The sequence below is a fragment of the Salarias fasciatus genome, assembly GCF_902148845.1.
Source record: "Salarias fasciatus chromosome 7 unlocalized genomic scaffold, fSalaFa1.1 super_scaffold_4, whole genome shotgun sequence".
Taxonomy (NCBI): Eukaryota; Metazoa; Chordata; class Actinopteri; order Blenniiformes; family Blenniidae; genus Salarias; species Salarias fasciatus.
In genome coordinates, this window is record NW_021941229.1 from 8,344,899 (window position 1) to 8,366,046 (window position 21,148).

Consider the following 21,148-nt stretch of genomic DNA (forward strand, 5'->3'; position numbering starts at 1 on the left):
CGAAATGATGCTTTAAAGTTTTATAATGTTTTTATAAAGTTAATTTTCTCACTTCATGGTCTCACCTGACATATTTGCATTTGACGCTCCAGCTCTGAATTAAAAAAAAAAAAAAAAAAAAAAAGCATGTGCATGAATTGATAAACTGCACAGTCTGGGTTCCATTAAATAACCACGCGGTGGCAGCATTTAGCATGAGTCGCCTTCTCTCTCTCTCTCTCTCTCTCTCTCTCTCTCTCTCTCTCTCTCTCTCTCTCTCTCTCTCTCTCTCTCTCTCAGTGTCAGTCACAGAGCGGCTCGTGCAGCGGGGACCCTCTGCCGAGCGCGCGGCAGGTCTGTGTGAGGGTCTGCAGTTGGACTAGGAGGACAGGAGGGGTCACCTGCGCGTGCTGGACGGAGGTGGCGAGGAGCCCGACACCGGTAGGAACAAATGACAAGTTTCAGACACACCAACAAGGACTAATCATTACTTAAATTAAAAAGGAATTACAACAAAAGTATCATTTTTATTTGAAAAAAATATATAGACTGAATGTAAATTGCTCAATATGACAAAAAGATTATCAGAATTTAAAAAAAGGAACTTCTTTACTGTTTTTCTTGTGGCATTGTTTTATTTCATCTTAAGCCTCTCGATGTTAATTGTTAAATGGTACAAGTTGTCTAAATGGATTAATCCTTCAAAGTGATCTGTGCTGTTTACAATATCAGCTCAATCACTGCTCAGTGATACCTCAAGTTGCAATTTCTAACAAACAAAACAAATGCTTTGAGCTTTAATTGCCTTGAAAAACATTTTCTGCAGCTAATTTGCGTTGTGTTGGCTATTAATTACATTTTCCTGTGCCCTCATTTGATTTTCATGGTTGCCTCTAATTGAACTATTTGTGATTGTAATACAACACGAGAAGCTATGAGGCTTAAACTGTTGCTTCGGTGCAGTCCTCCTTTATGATTTGTCCGCTGTCATTTGAGTTGGAGGTGTGTCGCCCGGACTTTACAGGTGTGTAAACACACAGTTACATGTGTGTGTCAGTGTGTTATGTCAGGGAGGGAAAGTGAAAGAAAAAGTAGATGAGGGGACAGAAGAAGACATCCTCAGAAAGATAAATGAGAGTTACACACCAGGCTTCCAAAAAAGGGTGCATGAAAAGTTATTTTACACGTTTAAACTGTCAACTGATGCTTTATTGCATCAGTATGACAGTTTCTCCCTCTTTGTTCCCAGATCCACCATTTAATTTATTAAGAAAATGACACACATAATTGATTACTTATCCACACGTTTTAAGCAAATACACTGCTGTGGGAGAGGCTGCTGCTGCTGCTGCTGCTGCTGGAAGCTTTTTAACCAATTAAGCTTGTAATTGGCTGCAAACAGTGTAGCAGAACTGGAGATAATCATTAAAACAGAGTCAAAGAGCTGCTGCTTGCCTTGTGAATGCGGCTGCTGGCTTGGGAGCATTCTTGTGTGAGAGAAAGAGATAAGCAGAGCCGAAGAAGAGCAAGACAAGTAGCTGTTTTCTTTGGAGCTTAATAATCTAAGCAGATTTAAAACAAGAGTCGAATGTAACCCTTTCAGCAAGGTGCTGTGTGCTTCTCATAGCCCAAACACACAAATTGGCCATCCATCACTCTGTCTTTTATACTGTTTTATCTAATTTCGCATCATGGGAACCAATCCCAGCTGACCGTAGGTGATGCTAATCAGGTTATTTACTGGAATAATCAATGAAGACCTCAATTCTTTGGCGGTAATATCCATATTAGTTGGTTGAACACTTCATAAGTTACATTCAGTCATGTTCGTGTGTGGGTCTGCATGGTACACGTTCATTTTTCTTGTATTTCTAATAATAGTTTACTTTTGTTTGATAGAAGGATAAAAGGTCCTATATTACAGAAAAGAGTTTTCAATATGTTGGTTTTAGGTCTCATTCCAGTGTGACTAAAACACTAAATTCCTAGAGAAATGCAGACTCTATTTAGCAAATATAACTTTCTGAAATGTTGTGGGATCACAGAAATACAGTCAAACAAGCGCCAAGTTCACAAAGTCGCTGTGCAAAAACAGTACGAAAGCATCCGGTCATTCTCCTTAAAGCAACTCTCAATCTCCGCCCCTTTCCCCTCATCAACCAATCACTGCGAAGCACAGGTGGCAGAAGACTGATGGATAAACTCAGCTTCTCTGTTTGTCTGAGCCTGATAACATTTGCGTAATCCAGCTAGGAACTGGGAATTAAGTGAGTAAAACGTTAAATCTGGAGAAGTGGGTTGTGTATTTATTTACTGGCACTGCCGGTAAAGACAATGAGGTCAGCCTGAATCCAGCTCCGGGGAAATGAGTCAGTTTATTTTAGTATGTATTAGTCGTGTCCTCCTCTCCCCACTTTCCAAGCCGTTGACCTGAAACTGGCACAAGAGTCCACGTGTGGCGTGTTTCTGCCCTCAGCGCGTCTCGCGACGCAGAGGACGGCGCTGCTACGCAGTTATAGACGACGGGACCAGAGGAACGATGTAAACTGTTTGGGTACGCCGCAACTGCAGAAGGATCAATCAGGAAAAGCGGACACTGATGTCAGCCCGAAGTACAGCCGCAGGAAGTGGGAGTCAGGCTGATAATTGATTGTATATATTTATATATTTCCTGTAATAACAGCTCAATGTATAGGAGGACATGTTCTGTGAAAGTGTTTTACACACATCGGTTCAAGTTGTTATCTGAAATTCAGCCAAACACAAGATGGGAAAATAGGAAACACTCAAGTACTCGAAGAACAAAGGAAGGGAGTTGGTTGTTTAGATACTTTGATAGTAAATTGTTTCTTTTTTTTTAGTTTGTTATTTCAACAGCTTATCTTTACAAATCAAGAAAAAAAAATCTACCAGTAACACCGAGAAGTACTTATTTCGTGGGGTTTTTAAAGATAAATACACAAAAACTTTCCTCTAAGAAGAAATTTCAAAATTACAGAAGAGCTGAAGTGCCTCAGTAAAGACTATATAACAAGAAAACGATCTTGTCAAAACGAGATACAGCTCAGAGGAATATTTCTTTATTGTGGCAGGTCTGTGCTTCTGTACAAAATACATGTCGTGTTACGTTAATGTTATTTTTTGGGCTTTTATGAATAACATGAATGCAAACTGAAAACAACCTTAAAGCATTTTTTTTGTTTAGCGGCACATTCATTTCCAATGTAAAGTTTCTGTTTAAGTCTGATCTTTGCATATTTTGCTTTTCCTTGTTTTGGTTCTGTTCAGGGGTCATCAGGAATGTCAAACACATTTTAATTCAGAGCAACATGCAGCTGAGTTTCATCTCGATCGAGCAGGACAGGTGAAAATCTGCCATAAAAAAACTTTTGAACTTTTCCAGTTTTCTTGGTGGTCCAGATTAGAGGCCAGTTTTGAGGACAGCACGCTGTTTTTATGATCCGTGCTCTCGCTTCATGACCTCACCTGACATAATTTCCATTCCACTAATTGAATCAAACGTAATCAAAGTGTGTAACCCTGCCCCGAATCCCTGCCAGAAAGCTTTAGTGAAGCGCGGGCGTCCAGACTGAACGGTTCATACATATTTCCTCCGGCTGGCGCAGGCCGAAGCCGTCACACGCCGAGATGAAGCGTCGGTTAACTCCAGGCTCGGGAGGAGGAAAAAAATCGTTTTCATGCCTTCTTCAGCTAAACTTGTCCAATCGGGGATTTCGCTTGCCAACATCTTTTTGGCTCGTACACACGCACAAAGCATTTTTACAAGGAGCAAACGCTGCGTAATCCTTAAACACACAGCGCTGGTCCAATTCAGCTTCAGAAAACTGGAGCTGCTAGATCCTCATCGTCCTCCTGTGTGTATTTCCCAGGAAGAAATAGTCCCTGTTGTGCAGCTTTTGCCAGCATCTGGAAAGGAGATGAATTACATAGGGGGAAAAAAAGTGGAAATAAACAGTCAGTTATCTATGATTAATGGACAATTTATTGCACAAAATTTTCAAATCTGGATGTAATTCTAATCTGATTTTGATTATCTTTGAAGAAAATGAGCGTGCGGGAGATGAAATCCCACGTGGGGGATATTTCCAGAGCCGGGAATTCTCCAGCGGACTCACAGAGCCGGGCAGCTCTCAGGTGGAAGCGCTTGGAAATGAACCGGAGAGGCAGGAAGTTTACAGGAGTCACATCAGCCCCGGTGGTGTTCCATTTCTGAGGATCGGTTCAGTTCATCTGCCGCCATCACCTGCTGCGCCGTCCCTATTAGCCACTCCCCGCAGACATTCAGGAGACAGACGCTGCTCTCGGGCTAATATTAGGCCATCTGTAGCAACAGCAGCTCATTAGCCTGATTCCCAGCGCGAACCGGGACTCGCTATCAGTGTCGCCTCGCCCACGTCCGTCTATACCTTTTGTGTCTCGGTTTTAGAGATAAGGTATCCTGTGGGCTGGGTCGATTCAACATTATGCTCTGGACACAGAAACCACCTGATGCAAATTAGAAAAACCTGAGGTTTTTGTTCACTGACGAGAGTCGACGACACTCGCCGGACCAAACCATCCGGCAGCAGTTTATTGGAAAACACATGGAGGGAAAAACATTACTATTCAGCCAAAAAGAATCTATATTCCCAAGAAAATGCAGAATGGAAATTAAAATGACTTGCTGGTCTGACAGATAAGTATTTTTCATATAGAATTTCATTAAATTCAAATAAACCAACCTGTTCTGTTGCTTTGTGACAAGAATGTCTTTTAAATAAATCAAGTGACTGTCAAACGGATTAAAGCTTTTTTTTACTGGGCCTACGCTTTTAGTGCTTAAAAATGATCAATCTATATTCTATACAAGAGGAATCAGCAAAAATTATTGTGAACAAACAAACCTTTGAGATGAAACCCAATCAAGCATCAAGCCACAATCTGCTGAAATTCTAAAATATGGTGGAACATTCACAGTTTATTGAATAATTAGATAGATAAATACATGGATAGATAGACTCTGTCTTTTTTTGGTCATAATATCCCAGCCAAATGCACACAGAAGGAAATATTGACGTGTGCACCGTTACGATGAGAAAGTGGAGGACTGATCAGTCCTGAGAGAATCCATCGTGAGCCTGGACTCAGAGGGTTTGGCCCCTCGATAGATGCTTTATTTCCGCCTGCTGTCTTTCACATTTGTCTCCAAAAGGCTGTGTGTGTGTGTGTGTCGCTCACTCCAGTCTTCAGTCATCCTCTTCCTTTTACCCCCTGAGCCGGCACTCTCACCGCGCCTCGCACGCTCAATTACCCGCTCACAACCCATTACCCTCACCCGCGCTGCTCCGTCGTCACTTAGACGCTCCGCTCGCTCACGGTCGCTCCGGCCTGCTCCAATCAAGTGTGACGGGAGCCGGCGTGCGATTCGGAGCGTCCCCGTGAGCATGTGGCGTCGGCCCCAGCACCCCTCCACAAAGGGGGAAGATTGAGGGTAATTAAGGGTATTTAAATATTCGGCAATTGTGTGTGCGCGTCGGTGGAATAACACGTTTGAGTTTTGGTTGAGCGGCTTGCTGATTTTTTGTTCACTTGTGAAAAAATCTTCCATGGATATTTTGCTCCAGAGCTTAATTGAGTTCTTTTTTTGATTTTCTCTACAATATTCATTTCCACTTAAACAGGAGAAACAGTGAAAACATTTTCAAAAAAGTTATTTTTTTCATTGGCTCTGAGTACCGTTGTCCCGTAAACAGACACTTAATGAAACTTTTCTCTTCTCATTTGAAACTGTCATGTAAACAGAGCTCTCGTCTGACCTCTGGCCTCCACTTTGACCTTTCACCCATGAAAGAGTTCGTTCGCCTTTGTGACTCTGTCAGGAGTCACTCTGAAAGCTTACAGCTGTATTTCTACGAGCAGGCTCTGAATTCGCCCTATTTGGCCCGTTTTCGTCTCATCATGAGGACATTCCCTGAAGAATGGGGCTAAGGAGTCGTCTGCTGCTCTGAATTCTCCTTCACTTCGTTTGTAATTAACTTTGTGCATCATCCTCGAGTCCAGTGAATTCCTTCCAGCTGCTCTTCAGAGTTTCTTCAGTGGCCCTAGAAATGTTCACATAAACATTGATTTAATGCTTTTACAGCAAGTACAAGTTCTTCTACCGTTCTAATGACTCATAGTTCTACCCGTCTGCATGTTATGCTGTTCTTCCAAGGGATTGTTTTATCTCATAGTTTGAAAGAGGTCGTACAAGAACAGCAGGTTTTGTTGCTATTAGGTCCTGCTAGATTTACTGCCCTTTAAATGATACGTTTGGTGTAATCCGTGTCTTTAAGTTCCGAGCTAACATTTGGCAGTGGTTGGAAATAATGAGTTAATTCTCAGAAGACTTTGTCCAACAGGAATCACAGCAGCTATTCCAGGCTGATGGCCCAGTTGTCCTCAGAAAGTTCAACACACGCTGCCGTCACAGTGGAAATATCCTCTTTTTATGCACCTACATACAGTATACTCCACGGATGAATGATTGCCCCCAGCATCGCTGCAAGAAGGTCCTCCGTTCTTCGCGGCTTGAGAAGTGCCAGATGATTTGAGAGACTGATGGGTAGTTGGTGAAAGCAGCTTTAGATGAAGTCCAGGGCTTTTTTTCAGAAGTTGGAGAACAAGGTCATGTTTTTTCATGAAAAGTAACATCACTTTACACTTTTGTTTGAGCCTGAAACAAACCTGCATAACTGAGACAAAGCATTTATATAATGCTATGGCTCTCCCTCCTATGGAGGTCTGTGGAGTGGGGTCCTCAAAGTCCTCAATCTTTCCTGTTCTCAAGTGATTCGCTTTTTCAGAATAAATCATCCTACGGCTAAACAAACAATCAACGTCCGCATATTAAACAGTTCTACTTACGACTTCAGTCAGTATAAGAGAGCACGAGTTTATATTTCATCAAATACGCAGCATGGTTTTCACATTTTTCAAAATGAGCTGATAATTTTGAGTGAAAACAGATTTATAAGAAACTACAGCAAAGTATTGAAGTTCTTTAAAAATGAAGAATTAACATTTCTTAGAATTATACTCAATGTTACTTCTTCTATCTGTTGACAAATCTGCATTCTGCATTTACACGTTTTAGAGAAAACAGGAGCAGCTGCTAACTTTGAAATGAAAAAGCTCGAAATGATCGCCCACCGTAAGTGACAGTCTAAGATCAACGCTGAAAATTGGATTCCCCAGTTTGTGTGATATTCACTCCAGATCCAGTTTCCAAAGTAGATTTGGGCATGAAAGTGTCTCGGTCGCCGTTCTACTAAAACCCAGCAAGCTTATGTGTGTTTGAGAGGCGTCTTTGTGTGTCTTGACATGTTGGCTGTTTCCACTAACAGCTTATTTCATGGCTTTCATTGGCGTGCCAAGCCAATTGGGTTTTCAGCAAACTGGACAAGAGTGTCTGGGATTTATGTTGCTGTCACTGAACATCACACTTAATCCAGATGTAGTAGAAAACATGTGAAAGAGTATTTTGTTTTTCTTGTTTCTTTATTTTTTTTGGTTCCAAACAAAAATGGTCCAACATGTCCCGTCGTCTTTCCAGCAGCTCTAAATCACTTCAGACTTCTGGACTCAGTTGCTTTTTTATTTTTGATAAATGCAAGCTTTACCTAATTTTAAGATGAAGAAATGCAACAAAAATAGTCTTTGAAGTTGTTAATGATTTTCCCCACTCCGTTTTCTTCTTTAAAAGCTCCTTGTATCCTCAAACGAACACGAGGTTCAGATTTTACTGAGGTCCTGTTTAAAACCAACTTTTCAACTGAAAATGGAAAACCTTGGTGGATGACACTTCCAGCCACCTGAAACTATTCTTTTGAAAATGGCTCCCATGGTGGAACTTTTTGGTCTTTCCCCGTCTCCAGGGAAACAGGTGTAAACGGAACTTTTTGAAAATGCTTCGACCCATCTATCTAGAAATACAGAAACGCTGTTACTGTCCATCTGTACCTGTGGCCTGACATGCTAACTTACATCGTTTTTAGCATTTCTGTAGTTTGTGTGGTTGTTTTTGAAAATGTTGCTGTGTAAATGCAAAACTTTTCTCGAACAAAAGCACAAAAACCATGTGTTTTCACTTGAATTGTTGTGTAAGCGGCGCCACATGAGAACGTGGGTCATTAGCTTTCTACGTCAAATGTGATGCAAATCAAAACAGCGGTCTTGGACACCGATACATGTTTATTACATTTTTTATGCTACTTCACTGAAGTACCTAATTTAACAAGAATATATTAAGATTGCACTTTTTAATGTGTTTACTTGTTTTTCCTGGCTATTTTTTATTTTATATAACATTTTGTCTATGTTGTACCTCAGTCAGCACTCAGTCCAGTAACTCCACTAAAGATCATTCTTGTGAAAAATACACTCTAAAGTGTGCAAAAGCTTCACAGTGCAACGTGTTAAACGTGTTCATGACAGTAACCTTCATCAAAACCCTGATCTGACCACAGAGCTGTTTATACGAATCAAATCAAACTTTATTTGTAGAGTACTTTTTCATATTTATAAAAAAAAAAACGCAAAGTGCTGAACAGTAAAAACAGTCATAAAAACAATTAATCCTGTTTGATTTTGCTTTTACCTTTTCCCCTTCTCTTTCAAATTTTGTTTTAAAGGGGCTGTATCATGCTTTTTTAGCTAGTCCAAACCCTAATGTAGGCATCACCTTGGTAATAGTTTATTTTTGGCGAAAGGAAAAGTCATTTTGTGTGAAATAAGAGATTTTCTGGGGCCAATCCTGAAACCCGGAAAAGAAAACGCTCTGTTTCACTGAAAATCCCGCCTCTCCCCCTGTGGACTTTGACTGACAGCGTACTTCAGCCAATCAGCGCTTCAAAACAAACACGCCATGCGTCAGCTTCTCTGAGGGTTAGCTTTAGCTCTGTAGCTCTAGCTTCTCTACACACAAAGACACGTGAAAACGTCTTTTCCTGTTAAAAACTCACCAAGCGCAAATTTTTGCTCTTGCTTGATTGTTGCTTTCAGACGATGGTTAAATTTTACATTTGCAACGCTGATTGGCTCACAATTGACACTTTTATTACTTTCACTGTTAAACTTTCTTTAATCTGGTTAATATTAAATTTGCAGTTTCTGCAAAATATTTTTTTAGTTCGAATGTAACACTGAGTCTTCATGTCCGGCCACTAGTGGGTGCTGTTGTTTGGTTCTGTAATGAAACCACACACACACGATCATAGACCTCAATGCGTTCTGCACATTTGCAGTGGCGAGAACACAGATTTTCATGTGTGTTCCACCTTGCGAGCCATTTTCATGAAGTTGTGATCTCAGTGGCTCTGAGCACTGTTGTGAAGAAAACCAACACCCAAGACACAGTGAAAGTGTATAAACCACATCTAAAAGTCGGTCCAGCTCCAACAACTTGTTGAACCACTGCACTAAAAATTTGAAGGTTCCTTCCATCACCAAAAAAAAAAAAAAAGAAAATACAAAAAAGAGGCTTTTTGTGGGCTGATTTCACTTTAAAATATCAAGCATCCTATGTTGGACTGACTTTTTTGCCAAGTTGAAGCAACTTGATGGTTCCTGATGAGTGTCTTTGGGTTTCCTGGTCACAAAACAATTTTCCAGGAGCTTAAAATGACAACATCTGTTTGAGCACCAGTTTGTTTATGAGGCAGGTAGCATTGCTTACTCAAACTTGTAAAATAGCACACACGACAGCATGATGTTTGTCCCTGGCAACAGCACCAGACTCCTCCTCCATGTACATATATAAGAAAACATGTGCAAGCACACACACAAACACGCGCGCGCACACACACACAGCTCACAGTCTGAGGTGTTAGATTTGGTGAGAAGTGTTTGCTTCCCACCTGATGAAGTAAAATAAGCAAGAGCATTAAATGAGCTGAGTCTTCTGGGACGTCTTCCTCAGATCTGCACTCTACTACTGTTTCACACAGAAAAATTTCATTAACTTTTAAAAGGTGACCCCGTGAACATAAACCCCATGAAATATTGATGGAAATATGTTTCCTTGTGTGGAAATAAGACGCAATGTTTAATGGCAGTGGCTGATTATTTTAGTAAATCTTTGAATTCCGGCTTCAAAGACCTGACAAATCTATGTATTTATCCATCTCGTCATTGCTTTACTGATTTAGTCCCTGTTGGCTGATAGTCAGTGCTGATATATGCACATATATTTTCACCTATTTGCCAAGGACATCAAGTCCCTCCTGTAGTAGATGCATCCTTTGCCTTTATGCAAACATAAAATGCGACACTGCATCATTCAGGTCGTGTTAAATATGCTAAATATAAATTTCATCAACAGTGTATTGTATCCCAGGTGTCATGGTCGGTGTGGTGCGCTGCCTGGGAAGACAGCGGTGGCATTTTGATCTGATGTAACCCGTTTGATTTCGTCACGCGGCGAGCATAATTGAAGTGTCACTTTATCGCCCCGTCACATCTGCAGAAATGTCCATTTCGGGCCGATACTGGCGATCTGCTGATAATGTCCCGCATTCCTCATCCACACTGGAATATTTCCGTGACCAATGCATTGATGTTGTTTACTGCACACATAGAGAATACGAATCCGAGTGTGGTTACAGACGACGACGATTTCTCCTATCGCCAGGACGCTGACGAGAGAGGGTCAGAGGTCAGATTAAACATCTGGAAATCGCACCGTAAACACATGTACGACCTCGCAGATGAGTTTCCCATTATCCAATTTGCATTTCATTAAAGTCGCTGAGCGGGCTGTAGTGTTTCAACAGCTATTTAAAAACCAGGTTCAAGAGTGACCGACAGTAAAAACTGAAGGCTGTACGGCAAATATCAAACGTGGACAGAAAAGCATTGTGGTGTCTTGGTGCGCTCCAGAGTTCATGCTGTGCAGCTCAGCTCAGTGTCAGTCAGATGTGAAATGGACACGGAGAGCTGTGAAAACCCGCCTCCCTGGACTCACATCACAGGGGACGAGCGCAGAGGCCAGTCAGAAATATGCTTCCTCGCTCCCTCCGTCTTTCCTTTCTTAGAAATATCGAATCGAGCAAATATTATCTCATTCTGAAGTCATGTGAGCGACGCCGGGTTTGCATCCACTCCGATGATTGTGTTAGTGGGAGAGGAGAGCGGGAGGGCAATGCTGATTACAGCCTCCGTTTGAGCTGCAATCAGTAGTTTTTCAGTGGTGTTGAAAATTAGAGTGACACACCAAAACCATGTAATCTGGGCACAATCGACCAGCTGATTTACTCCTTCATGAAAATGACATTTAATTGGGTTTACTGTGCTTATAATCAGCGTTATTGTGTCCTAATCAATAAAGTGTTAAAGAAGGTTCCCTAATGGGTCAGGGCCTTCCTGCAAGTGCTTCAAACAAGAGGAGCGTAATAAATTTGTCAAAGCGTGAGACAATGCGGCATCACGGGATGTGAATCACTGTCTCAAACGACCTTATTTCATTCTGTTTGTCATTTTCCTGCATTGTTATCTACAAAGTCTTTTTTTTTTTTTTTTTTTTTTTTTTTAATAAATTCCAAGTATTTTCAACTGCATTCACTCCTGCAGGAGGGATGCACTTCTCAGCATAACACTGTTTCCCGGATTCATGAGAACAAGAATCAGAAAGAAAACAGTTGTGATATACTCCCAACAGCGAGCGTACAGGATCAGACACATCTGATAAATGCAATATAAGGTCTATATCTGGCTGCAAACAAGGAAAAAAAGCTTTGACGAGTGCTAAAGCCAACAGCCAGAGCAGGAAGGAGGGAAGAGACGGCAGCTGTTTATATGTACCGGGACAATAAGGAGCAACAAGCTCACTGAATTTTCCATGATTGTAATTGCATTATCAATTTCACGAGAGTAATCAGCCACAAGCATGTTCCCGACAAAAATACCGATTCTTCATAATGTGCACTTTCCACCCCTGGCGACGGCAGTCCAGAATAACGACTGTTCTAAAGTCTAATCATTAACAACTCATCATGTCTGCAGCGGGAATGCAGTTTGTGTCACAAAAGATCAATACGATCCAGTATTTCAGATTGGCTACATGAAGGTATATTTCAATACCTGCTTCATGCAGGAGACCTGGAGTCTTTCACATCCAACAGGCTGGATTCTGTTGTGATGCATGGACTTGTGTTATTTAGGTCCTATGTTCTTCTGCTTGGCATTGCTCTTTCTTATTCCACATGTGATTACTGAAGCTTATAAATACATTTACCCTCATGCAGAAACTCAAGATGCGTTCGGACGAAGAATAAACAAAGTCTATTTTCTAGTATGGCATGAGCTCAAAACTCCCCTCACGCATTTGGTCTTTGTACAAAGTATCGATATCGTCGATACCAGCTCTGGTTTTATCTGGTATCAGATTGGGAAAGAGGCCAGTTGCACATCAGTAATTGGGATTTTGAATGTTTTCTGAATGGTTATAACTGGAGTCTTGTGGGAATAAACATAGATATAGCAGGACTCACACATAGCAGGTTTAAGAAATTGAGGATCCCATGATGAGATACTTTTGTCAAAGTTTGACCATCCGGTGAGTTTCTATACACGATCCTGCTGTATAATTTCCCCAACTCTCCTCACGCGGCCTTCCTGCGATCGGGCTCTTGTCGGTACAGATGGCGTGTGATGTACGTTCTCCAGCCAAACACAATGAGGCCGTGATGTAATCTGCCCGGATTGCGTTATCTCCTTCGGCTCCCCTGGAAGATACGGAGCCTTCGATAGGAAACACTCCTCACATCTGTTTTGGTTCTGCTCGGTCTGCATGGCCATCTTATTTTCATAACCCTGCCAATTTTATTTATGTGTCGGAGAGACGAGTTTGGACAAGTTGAAGCTACATAAACTACCATCACAGATTCTCAGTCTTCGTGGTCTTTTGGGACCTTCCAAACAAATTGAAATCAGTCACGTCGGCTCACACTGTAATCCTCCACATGTCTGCATTTATCCTCCAAACTGCTCAATCTCTTCCAACCAAGATGCAGTCCCGGCTAATGATATTTGAACGAGAGCATGGATGGGATTAAAACAAAAAAGTACCGCAGCGCCGGGTGACAGAGAATTGACGACGCTCATAAAACTGAGTTATGCAGGAAGTGAATGTTACTGACAGGATTCCCGGTTTTCACAGCCTGTCAGGTGTTGTTACAGACGTCATCGGCGATAAGAGCAGACAGCCTCGTAAAAGGCAGAATCACAGATGTTGTAATTGGTACTTAGTGCTGATAAGGCATCTAACAGCGGGAACAATGACAGGCTGCTATCTGTCACTCTTCAATGGACACTTATTGTTACATGACTGAGTAAACAGAGCTATGATAACCTTTAAATTCAAGCTTTAAAGTTTTTCTTTGATGTGGTCATGAAAAATGTGAGTATTTCCACAAAATTAAACAATAACTAGAGGAAGCTACGAAGGAGCTAGAGCTAGAGCTAATTTTAAGAATGCAAAATACAGTGAAATGTACAAAAAACAGGTCTCAGTATTATGTTGTTTCTGCAACTCTTAAAAAAACCTTAAACCCTCTGTGGAAAGCTGAAAGATTTCCCTTTAAAAAGCTGGAATGGACGTGTGGATACCAGGACTTGCAATCAGCTAATTAGTTTTAGTTAGCTAATGTCAGCTGAGGCCAGTTTTGGCTTCAGCAGACTAAATGTTAATAGCTAGCATTACCTGTAAACATATGACACAATTTGATTCAGTCCCTGAAAACAAGAGAATGAAGCGAGGAGGTCGGTTCAGGTCTCAGGCCTCAGCAGCGCGTTTCAGTAGCCGACACTGAACCTCCGACCTTTCCCAACAAGGATACAAGAGGAATTTCCCTCGTTGTTCTCAGTAAAGCACAGTATTATTGCTGCATTACGAAGGAAAGCTGATCTGATCTGACATTCACAGCTGCTGTCTGTTGCAGAAGATTCACTCTATAAATATCTCGCATTTTCGAGCCGTGATTGAGTTACTTTTTTTGAGGTATTGAATTTTTGGCTCTGTACAGCTGCTATAAGATGAGCAAATGAGTTTGAGATGAAGAGGAGGAAGTAATGACTCGATGTCTGTGTGTGTGTTTGTATGTTTGTGTCTCTCCAGGGCCATAGAATGGGGTGATGAGGACTCTCCTCAATGCAGATGACTAGTGATGGCCACAGCATCACCTCCACAGTAAGTCATAAAACGTCTTCACAGAGCCTGAAAGCATCATTTTCAACACGAAAATCCATTCCCTGTCTATAATTGAGCCCCCTATAAATGACAAACTACGTCAGAGTGAGAATTAAACTTTCCAATTTTGTATACGAGCCGTTCCTGCCAGAAAAGTACTTCACTCTGACGGCATGGCTTCGAGGCTAATGCTAGCTTGCTAGTTTTCATAGCAGCATCAGTCTGTGTTGTGTTTCATCCATGACTGATGTCATGAAGTAGTGCACGAACAAATGCAACCTTAAAAAGAAGAGCCCATGTTTAAAATGACTTGTGTCGTCTTTCGTTTGTGGTCGGGCGTTTTACTTTTTCCCGCAGGTCGTTGGAAGAAATAAACACGGAGCAGCAGCAGGAGCGACAGGAGCAGCAGGAACTGGTGAACTCGCTGGAGACCATCGTTCTCACCATCTTCCTCTCCATCATCATTATCATGACGGTGTTTGGAAACCTGTTGGTCATGGTGGCTCTCTGCAAAGACAGACACCTACGGTGAGCCAGCTGCCTCTTTCTCTGCTGCCATCAGCCAAAACATTACAACTACCTGCACAATATGGAATAAGTCCCAGAAGCTTCAGCTGTGTATGACCCTGCTGCTGGTTTGTAGCTTTTCTCTCCTTTGATTACACAAACACCCCAATGGTTGCCTCTTTTCCTGCTCTGAAAGATCAACCTTCATGATGAAATGTTCACTTGCAGCCTAAAATATCCCACCGACTGGCAGGTACACGAGGAAAATATATAATCAGTGTCACTTACCTCCACCTTCCAGTGACTGATGGATGTAGACCAGCCTGGCATAAAGCCACTATTAAATAGGGAGAACCTGTCCAAAGTGCTAACACATGTCCAAAAGTTTACAGGGAATATCGATAATCTGTAAAGTCTGTTGAATATAGATTCTTGGTCAGATATAATGTATTGGAAAGAGAGACTAAACATTGATCTTACAAAACACAGCGTGCAAGGAGCTGTATTCCATGTTTACATGACAATGTTTCTTTGCTTTTGTTTCAGAAAACTTTCATGTTTTACATGGTAACATGATGAAAACAATGTAGTTTTCATGTTGGGCCACGAGTGGGGGGGCGTTATACTACATAGATGTGCGCAGAGAACAATATCCTAAAAACATGAAGAATGGACAGACAGCAAAATGGGATAGCAGGTGACTGTAAAACTACCAGGTCCGAGGAGAATGTGGACGGGGAGTCATGACACATTGATGGAAAACATTGTTGTTGCTGTTAATTTACTTGCGCATGTGCAGAACTACACATGTGCAGTAGTAGCATTTCTGCTGTTTACACAGGAGGCGAAAAGTCGGTATTTTCAAAAACTTGCTTGTCCCATGGTTTCCATGGAGAAAGAGTCAGAAAATTTTCAAAGAGATATTTCTTGGGACTTGTTTTCATAAAGCATTTTCAGTGGATCCAAGCACCACTGTTGTGAAAATGGACACCCAAAACACAACAAAGCTTCATTGAGGTTTTGTGTTTTCACTTGAAAGCGTTGTCGTGTAAACAGGGTCTTAGACGCCACAACACTGAAGTCTGTTTATTTGAGTGTCTACTTTTGATACTGAGAACATTCACGACTCTTTAAAAGAAACCCATGAAATGTCAAAACACTCCTATTACCACAACCTGTTTTAGAAAAACAAATCCTCTCTGGTTCAGCAGCGAGAAGAAAGAAAGTACTTGTCTTTTTTTACTTCATTGATATCTCTTTTTTAAAGACCAAATCTGAGTTTGAGAGGATTCATTTGGGTCCTTGTCATTACTGACATGATCCTGATGATCCTCCCTCACAGAAAGAAAAAGACGAACTACTTCATCGTGTCCCTGGCCTTTGCTGACCTGCTGGTGGCGCTGGTGGTGATGCCCTTCGCCGCGATCGAGCTGACGACGGGCCAGTGGCGCTACGGGGAGATTTTCTGCCTGGTGCGGACGTCTTTGGACGTCCTGTTGACCACAGCGTCCATCCTGCATCTCTGCTGCATCGCGCTGGACAGGTTTAGAGTCATTTCTGTATCGTTAGTAACTTCGTCACTTGCAAACTGGCCTCAAAGCCACGCTGTCAGGGTGAGTTTGTAAAAACATGCATAATGCAATAGTTATAGGAGAAGTTTTTCTGACATTTGACTGTATTTTACATCAGAAGGTATCAGAAAAGTTGGCTTTATGTTGAGATTGTTAAAAGTTTAACCCCCACTGCTATACACAATGTGCAAATTTGTGTGTGTGTGTGTGTGTGTGTGTTATTGCAGGTATTACGCTATTTGCTGCCAGCCGCTGGTCTACAGACACAAGATGACCCCTCTGAGAGTGGCAGTCATGCTCAGCGGCTGTTGGCTCATCCCCACATTCATCTCCTTCCTGCCCATCATGCAAAGCTGGAATGCCATCGGGATCGAGGACATTGTGAGTCCTCAGTATCTAACACCAAAACAAAAAACAGAAAAGGCAACAGGTGATATAGCGATGAACTCGACTGATTTCATTGTTGATATTATCAAAAATCTAATACAGTAAAGACTTGATCCGCCTCCCTCAGATGCCTAAAGATAGCTATGTTCTGTCTGCAAGGGCAAAAGCAGCATTAACCTCTCCAGTTGAATATTCGCTGCTTCTAATAACATGTCCAATCCCTCAAACAATGACACGGTAATGCGGCGATCGCAAAACAATTCCATTCCCAGCGGAGGGTTTTCTGGCTGCGAGCGAAGGCAGCACTTCAACAAGCATTTTCTTGTGGTTTGGATATGTTTTGGCGCGGGGATAATTCAGGGCTGCCTTGAAATGAGCAGCAGGACTCCCAGAGGCAGCGAGGGGAGAGATGAATTTATTCATCCAGACTTAATGAAACATGCAGCTCTTTTCTCTTGTCTTTCACTCTGGCTGCATCCAAACAGCATTCTGGTTTTTATTTTTTCCTTTCTGGCTGGATGTCAAAAAAATATCAGCTTTTTAGAACTTAAGATTTGAGTTTGATGTGGACATTAAGAGTGAGATTTAAGTTTATTACTTTTTATACTATGTTTTCTTTTTCTTGGATTGCTTTTCCTCAAAACACAGAAAGAAAATTTACCCAGGTCTTCAAATTTTGCCCCAAAAAGGAATTGTTTAAAATGTTATTTTAGCAATGCTGTCAAAATCTAAAAACTGATTCTTTAACTGTGACACACAGTTATTATGTCTGTGTGAGCCTCTGCATACCTGCTCCCTTGATGTTTTGAAAATCGTGGCGTCTCTGCTTTTACTTATATGACTTATAAGAGGATTTCAGCTTACGTTAACCTGCTGCTCTTTCATTTAATGACTCCAGAAGTCCTGCGCAGTGAAATCCAGGATCACGTGTAGAGTGTACATCAGTCATACTTAGCATTAGCATCACCGTTCAGTTGAACTGAAAAAGGCTAGAGGTCTAAATACTTTTTCAGAGCAGTGCGATGTTTCATCAGTTCTCTCTGACCTACATTCACCAGCCAGAACTATAGCTGTGTTTACATGGACATAAATAATGGGAATGAAAACCTGATCAGGATGAAAATGCTTCAAGTAAACTTGTATACGGTGGACCGGCTTCATTTGGAAGGAGATTCATTACAAGCCAGAGGGGTGATTTATACCCGTCTTTATTCTGAACTGAGGCCATTTAAAGACTGGTTCTATTTATGTCTCTCTTGTTGGGGTGAAATTATCCCTACAGTGGACGTTTGTTGCATATTGTCACCATAGGATGCTACTAGTCCTAGTCCTTGTCTTTCTGATTATACTTACGAAGCATGAATAATGCTTTTTGGAATTTGCAGTTTCAAATAAACTCAAAACAAAACACAAGAACTCCCTTCGTCCAGAGAGCAAAAATATCTTCGATACTGGTGGGTTTCCCGGTAAAGCTGCATGTGGGATCATGTGAGCAATCACAAATGGCCAACTCCACAGAGCAAAGCATTATGGGATTACTCCACCGACTAAATTGGATTATATTCTTGGTACATATAAACCTGCCCATGAATCTGACCACTTTATTCAGTGTTCGTGCAAATAGAACAATCTGATCTTTCAACTGGAAAGAAATCAGACGGACTAAAACATGACCATGTAAACACAGCCAGTGATCCGACTGTGTGCTCTGTGACATGGTTGTTGGTGCACCCGAGGATTTGCTTCAAGAACTTTGAGGTAAACCAATCTGTCGCAACTGTGCGATGCTACCATGTCGATATGGGCCAGTAACTTTTTAATTATACTTTTTACAATGATGCAGTGCTAAAGCAAAGGACTCATCTTCGCAACAAGTCTTTATGTTTTAGGCCCAAAGAGACTTATCAAGCTACAGTAAAAGTAAAGGCAAAGTTGGGTATTTAGAGAGTTCTAATCTTTGCAAACTTGATGGAACCCTGTCCAGGGTTCAACTCTGTACTTAAAAAAAAATATCTCATTTGCTGGATCTCTATTTTTTTCCCAGATTGAAGAGAGACGAGCCCTGTCGGGAGGCTCCAACGACACGAGCTGCGTCTTTCTGGTCAACCGGCCGTACGCCCTCATCTGTTCCGCAGTGGCGTTCTACGTCCCGCTGGCCCTCATGATCCTGGCGTACCAGCGGATCTACGTCACCGCCATGAGCCACGTGCGGCAGATCGAGACGCTGCAGCGCGCCGGTTCGGCCCCCGTCGCCGGCGCACTCCCGGTCATCGCCGTGAGGCCGTCCACTTCCTCCGACCCGCTGGAGCACTGTCGCTTCAGGACCACGGCGGGTTCCTCCTCCTCCTCGGAGCAGACTCCCGCGACAAACAGCCGCATGCGCATCGAGACGAAAGCGGCAAAGACGCTGGCGGTGATCATGGGCTGTTTCTGCCTGTGCTGGGCGCCGTTCTTCATCACCAACATTGTGGACCCCTTCATCCACTACTCCGTACCGTGGCAGCTGTGGACAGCCTGGCTGTGGCTGGGGTACATTAACTCGGGGTTGAACCCCTTCCTGTACGCCTTCCTGAACCGTGCGTTCCGGAGGGCGTTCCTGGTGATCCTCTGCTGCGGGGACGAGCGCTACACGCGGCAGGGCAGCTGCTCCTACGGACAAACCCACCGAGTGTGCTCGGCCGCATCCGTCAACGGGACTTCCATGGCTTTGAGGTAAACACACGGCAAGGGCACAGTCATTACGCACCACTTTCTGCCATCCTTTGTTGGCAAAACAAAGCCAGACATTTTTATCAGGCGTTTTATTTTTGGATCACTATGAAAACTGTACTTTTGAGGATTAATTGCAGTTGTGAGTAAGAAGTCGGAAATGGGTCACAGAGACGGAGTGACTGTCGGTGTTGGTTCTGTCTTCTCCGTTAAAAGCAGCAAAAAAAACAAACACTGCTCGCCATAAACAAGGTTAAGTCAGTCTCAAAATGTACATAGACACAGATCTAGATCACCTTGTGATTCTACCTTGTGTTGGTGTGTCAAGCTTGAGGCAAAAACTGGCCTGTAAGAATTTCTCGTCCAGCACGCCAGACCACCAAGAAAATTGAACAAATATGAAAAAAGTATGAAAGGTTAATGACGGACTCAATCATTTGCACTTTAGGGAGGTTTCATTATTTTTAAGCACTTTGGAGAACTGTTAATTCAGCCGCCTTGGTGTCGTGTCTCTCTTGATGTTTGTGCTCAAGTTGTTTCCATCTTGTTTGTTTTGTCCATGTTGTTTCGCTGTGTGTGTCTAGTTACTTTCACTTTGGCCAGTTAGAACGACGACGTTCCACCTCGTGTCCTCAGTTTCTCGGAAATGGATTACAATCGATTAGGGTCAGACGATGGTCCTGTGATAGAGTCTGAACAGATTTAGTGCTGGATGCCTTTGAAAATTGAAGTGGATTTTGGTTAAATCAGAGGAGCATGCATGATCTGTTTTTTAGGAAGTGAATTTGTCAAGTTTGACTAATGAATTGTTGTCTTGGGTTGTTTTTTCTCTTTGAACGTCTTGTGTGAACTTAATGTTTTGGTTTTTTTTTGTATATTTATTAACTAAGGAGGACAGTTTTAAAAATATGTTTAAAAAAATACTCACCCCTCAGAAAATGCTTTAATAAAGCAAACCTTATGTCGCTGTAAGTGATTCATCTGTGAAGTTTGTTGTTTTATGAATTTAAAAAGTCACATTTTTCCAAATTTATATTTCTGAGTGAGAGTAATCTCTTATCTACTTTTAAAATCACGCCAGTCGTCCTGCAGTGTGTTTTTTTTTCTTCTGCTCCGTCTGTTGATGCTAATGGTGGCGATTTAGTTGACGGCTGTGTTTGTGCTCTCAGCTCCTTCCAGTTGGGAGGATGATGGAGGAGGTGACCTGCTTGCGTCTGCACTGTTTAAGTTTAACACAAGTACTTCACTGCTGGAGAGAAACAAAAGGCACTCGCGTATGTGCGCTTACGCAACCCAACTCACGGTCGCACTCAGAAAATCTGCTCAAGAGCGAGTGTGCCAGTGACACCCTCTACTGCCCCAGGACCTCCTGTGTGTACTCAATCGTTCGTCATCCTCTTCTTTTTGGCCTGGTACTAGATCATTTCTGCAAAGAAATAGATTCTCTGTTCGATTGTGACGTTGCACAAGAAAGCAATTCATCATTAAACCTGCGATGCGCACATTTTTAAAGCGCTTAAATAGGAGAGGCAATGAAAGAAATCACCGCACAAGTTACTTTTCTGAATAAACAAAGGAACCACTACTTTTTAAAGGAGTAGCTATTAACTAATATATCAAGTAGGAACAAGACAAATGTCACGGGTGCAGGATGGAAGGACCCACGCGCAGGCAGTCAGGCAGAGTTCAGCTTGTTTGTTTCCAGGACTCAGGGAAACCGGAATGCAGGGCAAGCTGAGCTGAGGTACAGACAGGGACGCAGGGACGCAGA

At 42.2% G+C, this 21,148-nt stretch overlaps 1 protein-coding gene across 1 annotated transcript in view; it reads left to right on the top strand.

The window, feature by feature from the left end:
* The first annotated feature begins 284 nt into the window (after window positions 1–284).
* Window positions 285–21,148, top strand: part of LOC115382413 (5-hydroxytryptamine receptor 4) — a 42,190-nt gene continuing 21,326 nt past the window's right edge. Inside the window, exons 1-6 of the mRNA XM_030084132.1 lie at window positions 285–420; window positions 14,132–14,203; window positions 14,561–14,731; window positions 16,053–16,253; window positions 16,509–16,662; window positions 18,713–19,380. Coding sequence (XP_029939992.1) covers window positions 14,181–14,203; window positions 14,561–14,731; window positions 16,053–16,253; window positions 16,509–16,662; window positions 18,713–19,380 — 1,217 coding nt within the window. The 5' untranslated portion in view covers window positions 285–420; window positions 14,132–14,180. The remainder of the gene's footprint in view (window positions 421–14,131; window positions 14,204–14,560; window positions 14,732–16,052; window positions 16,254–16,508; window positions 16,663–18,712; window positions 19,381–21,148) is intronic.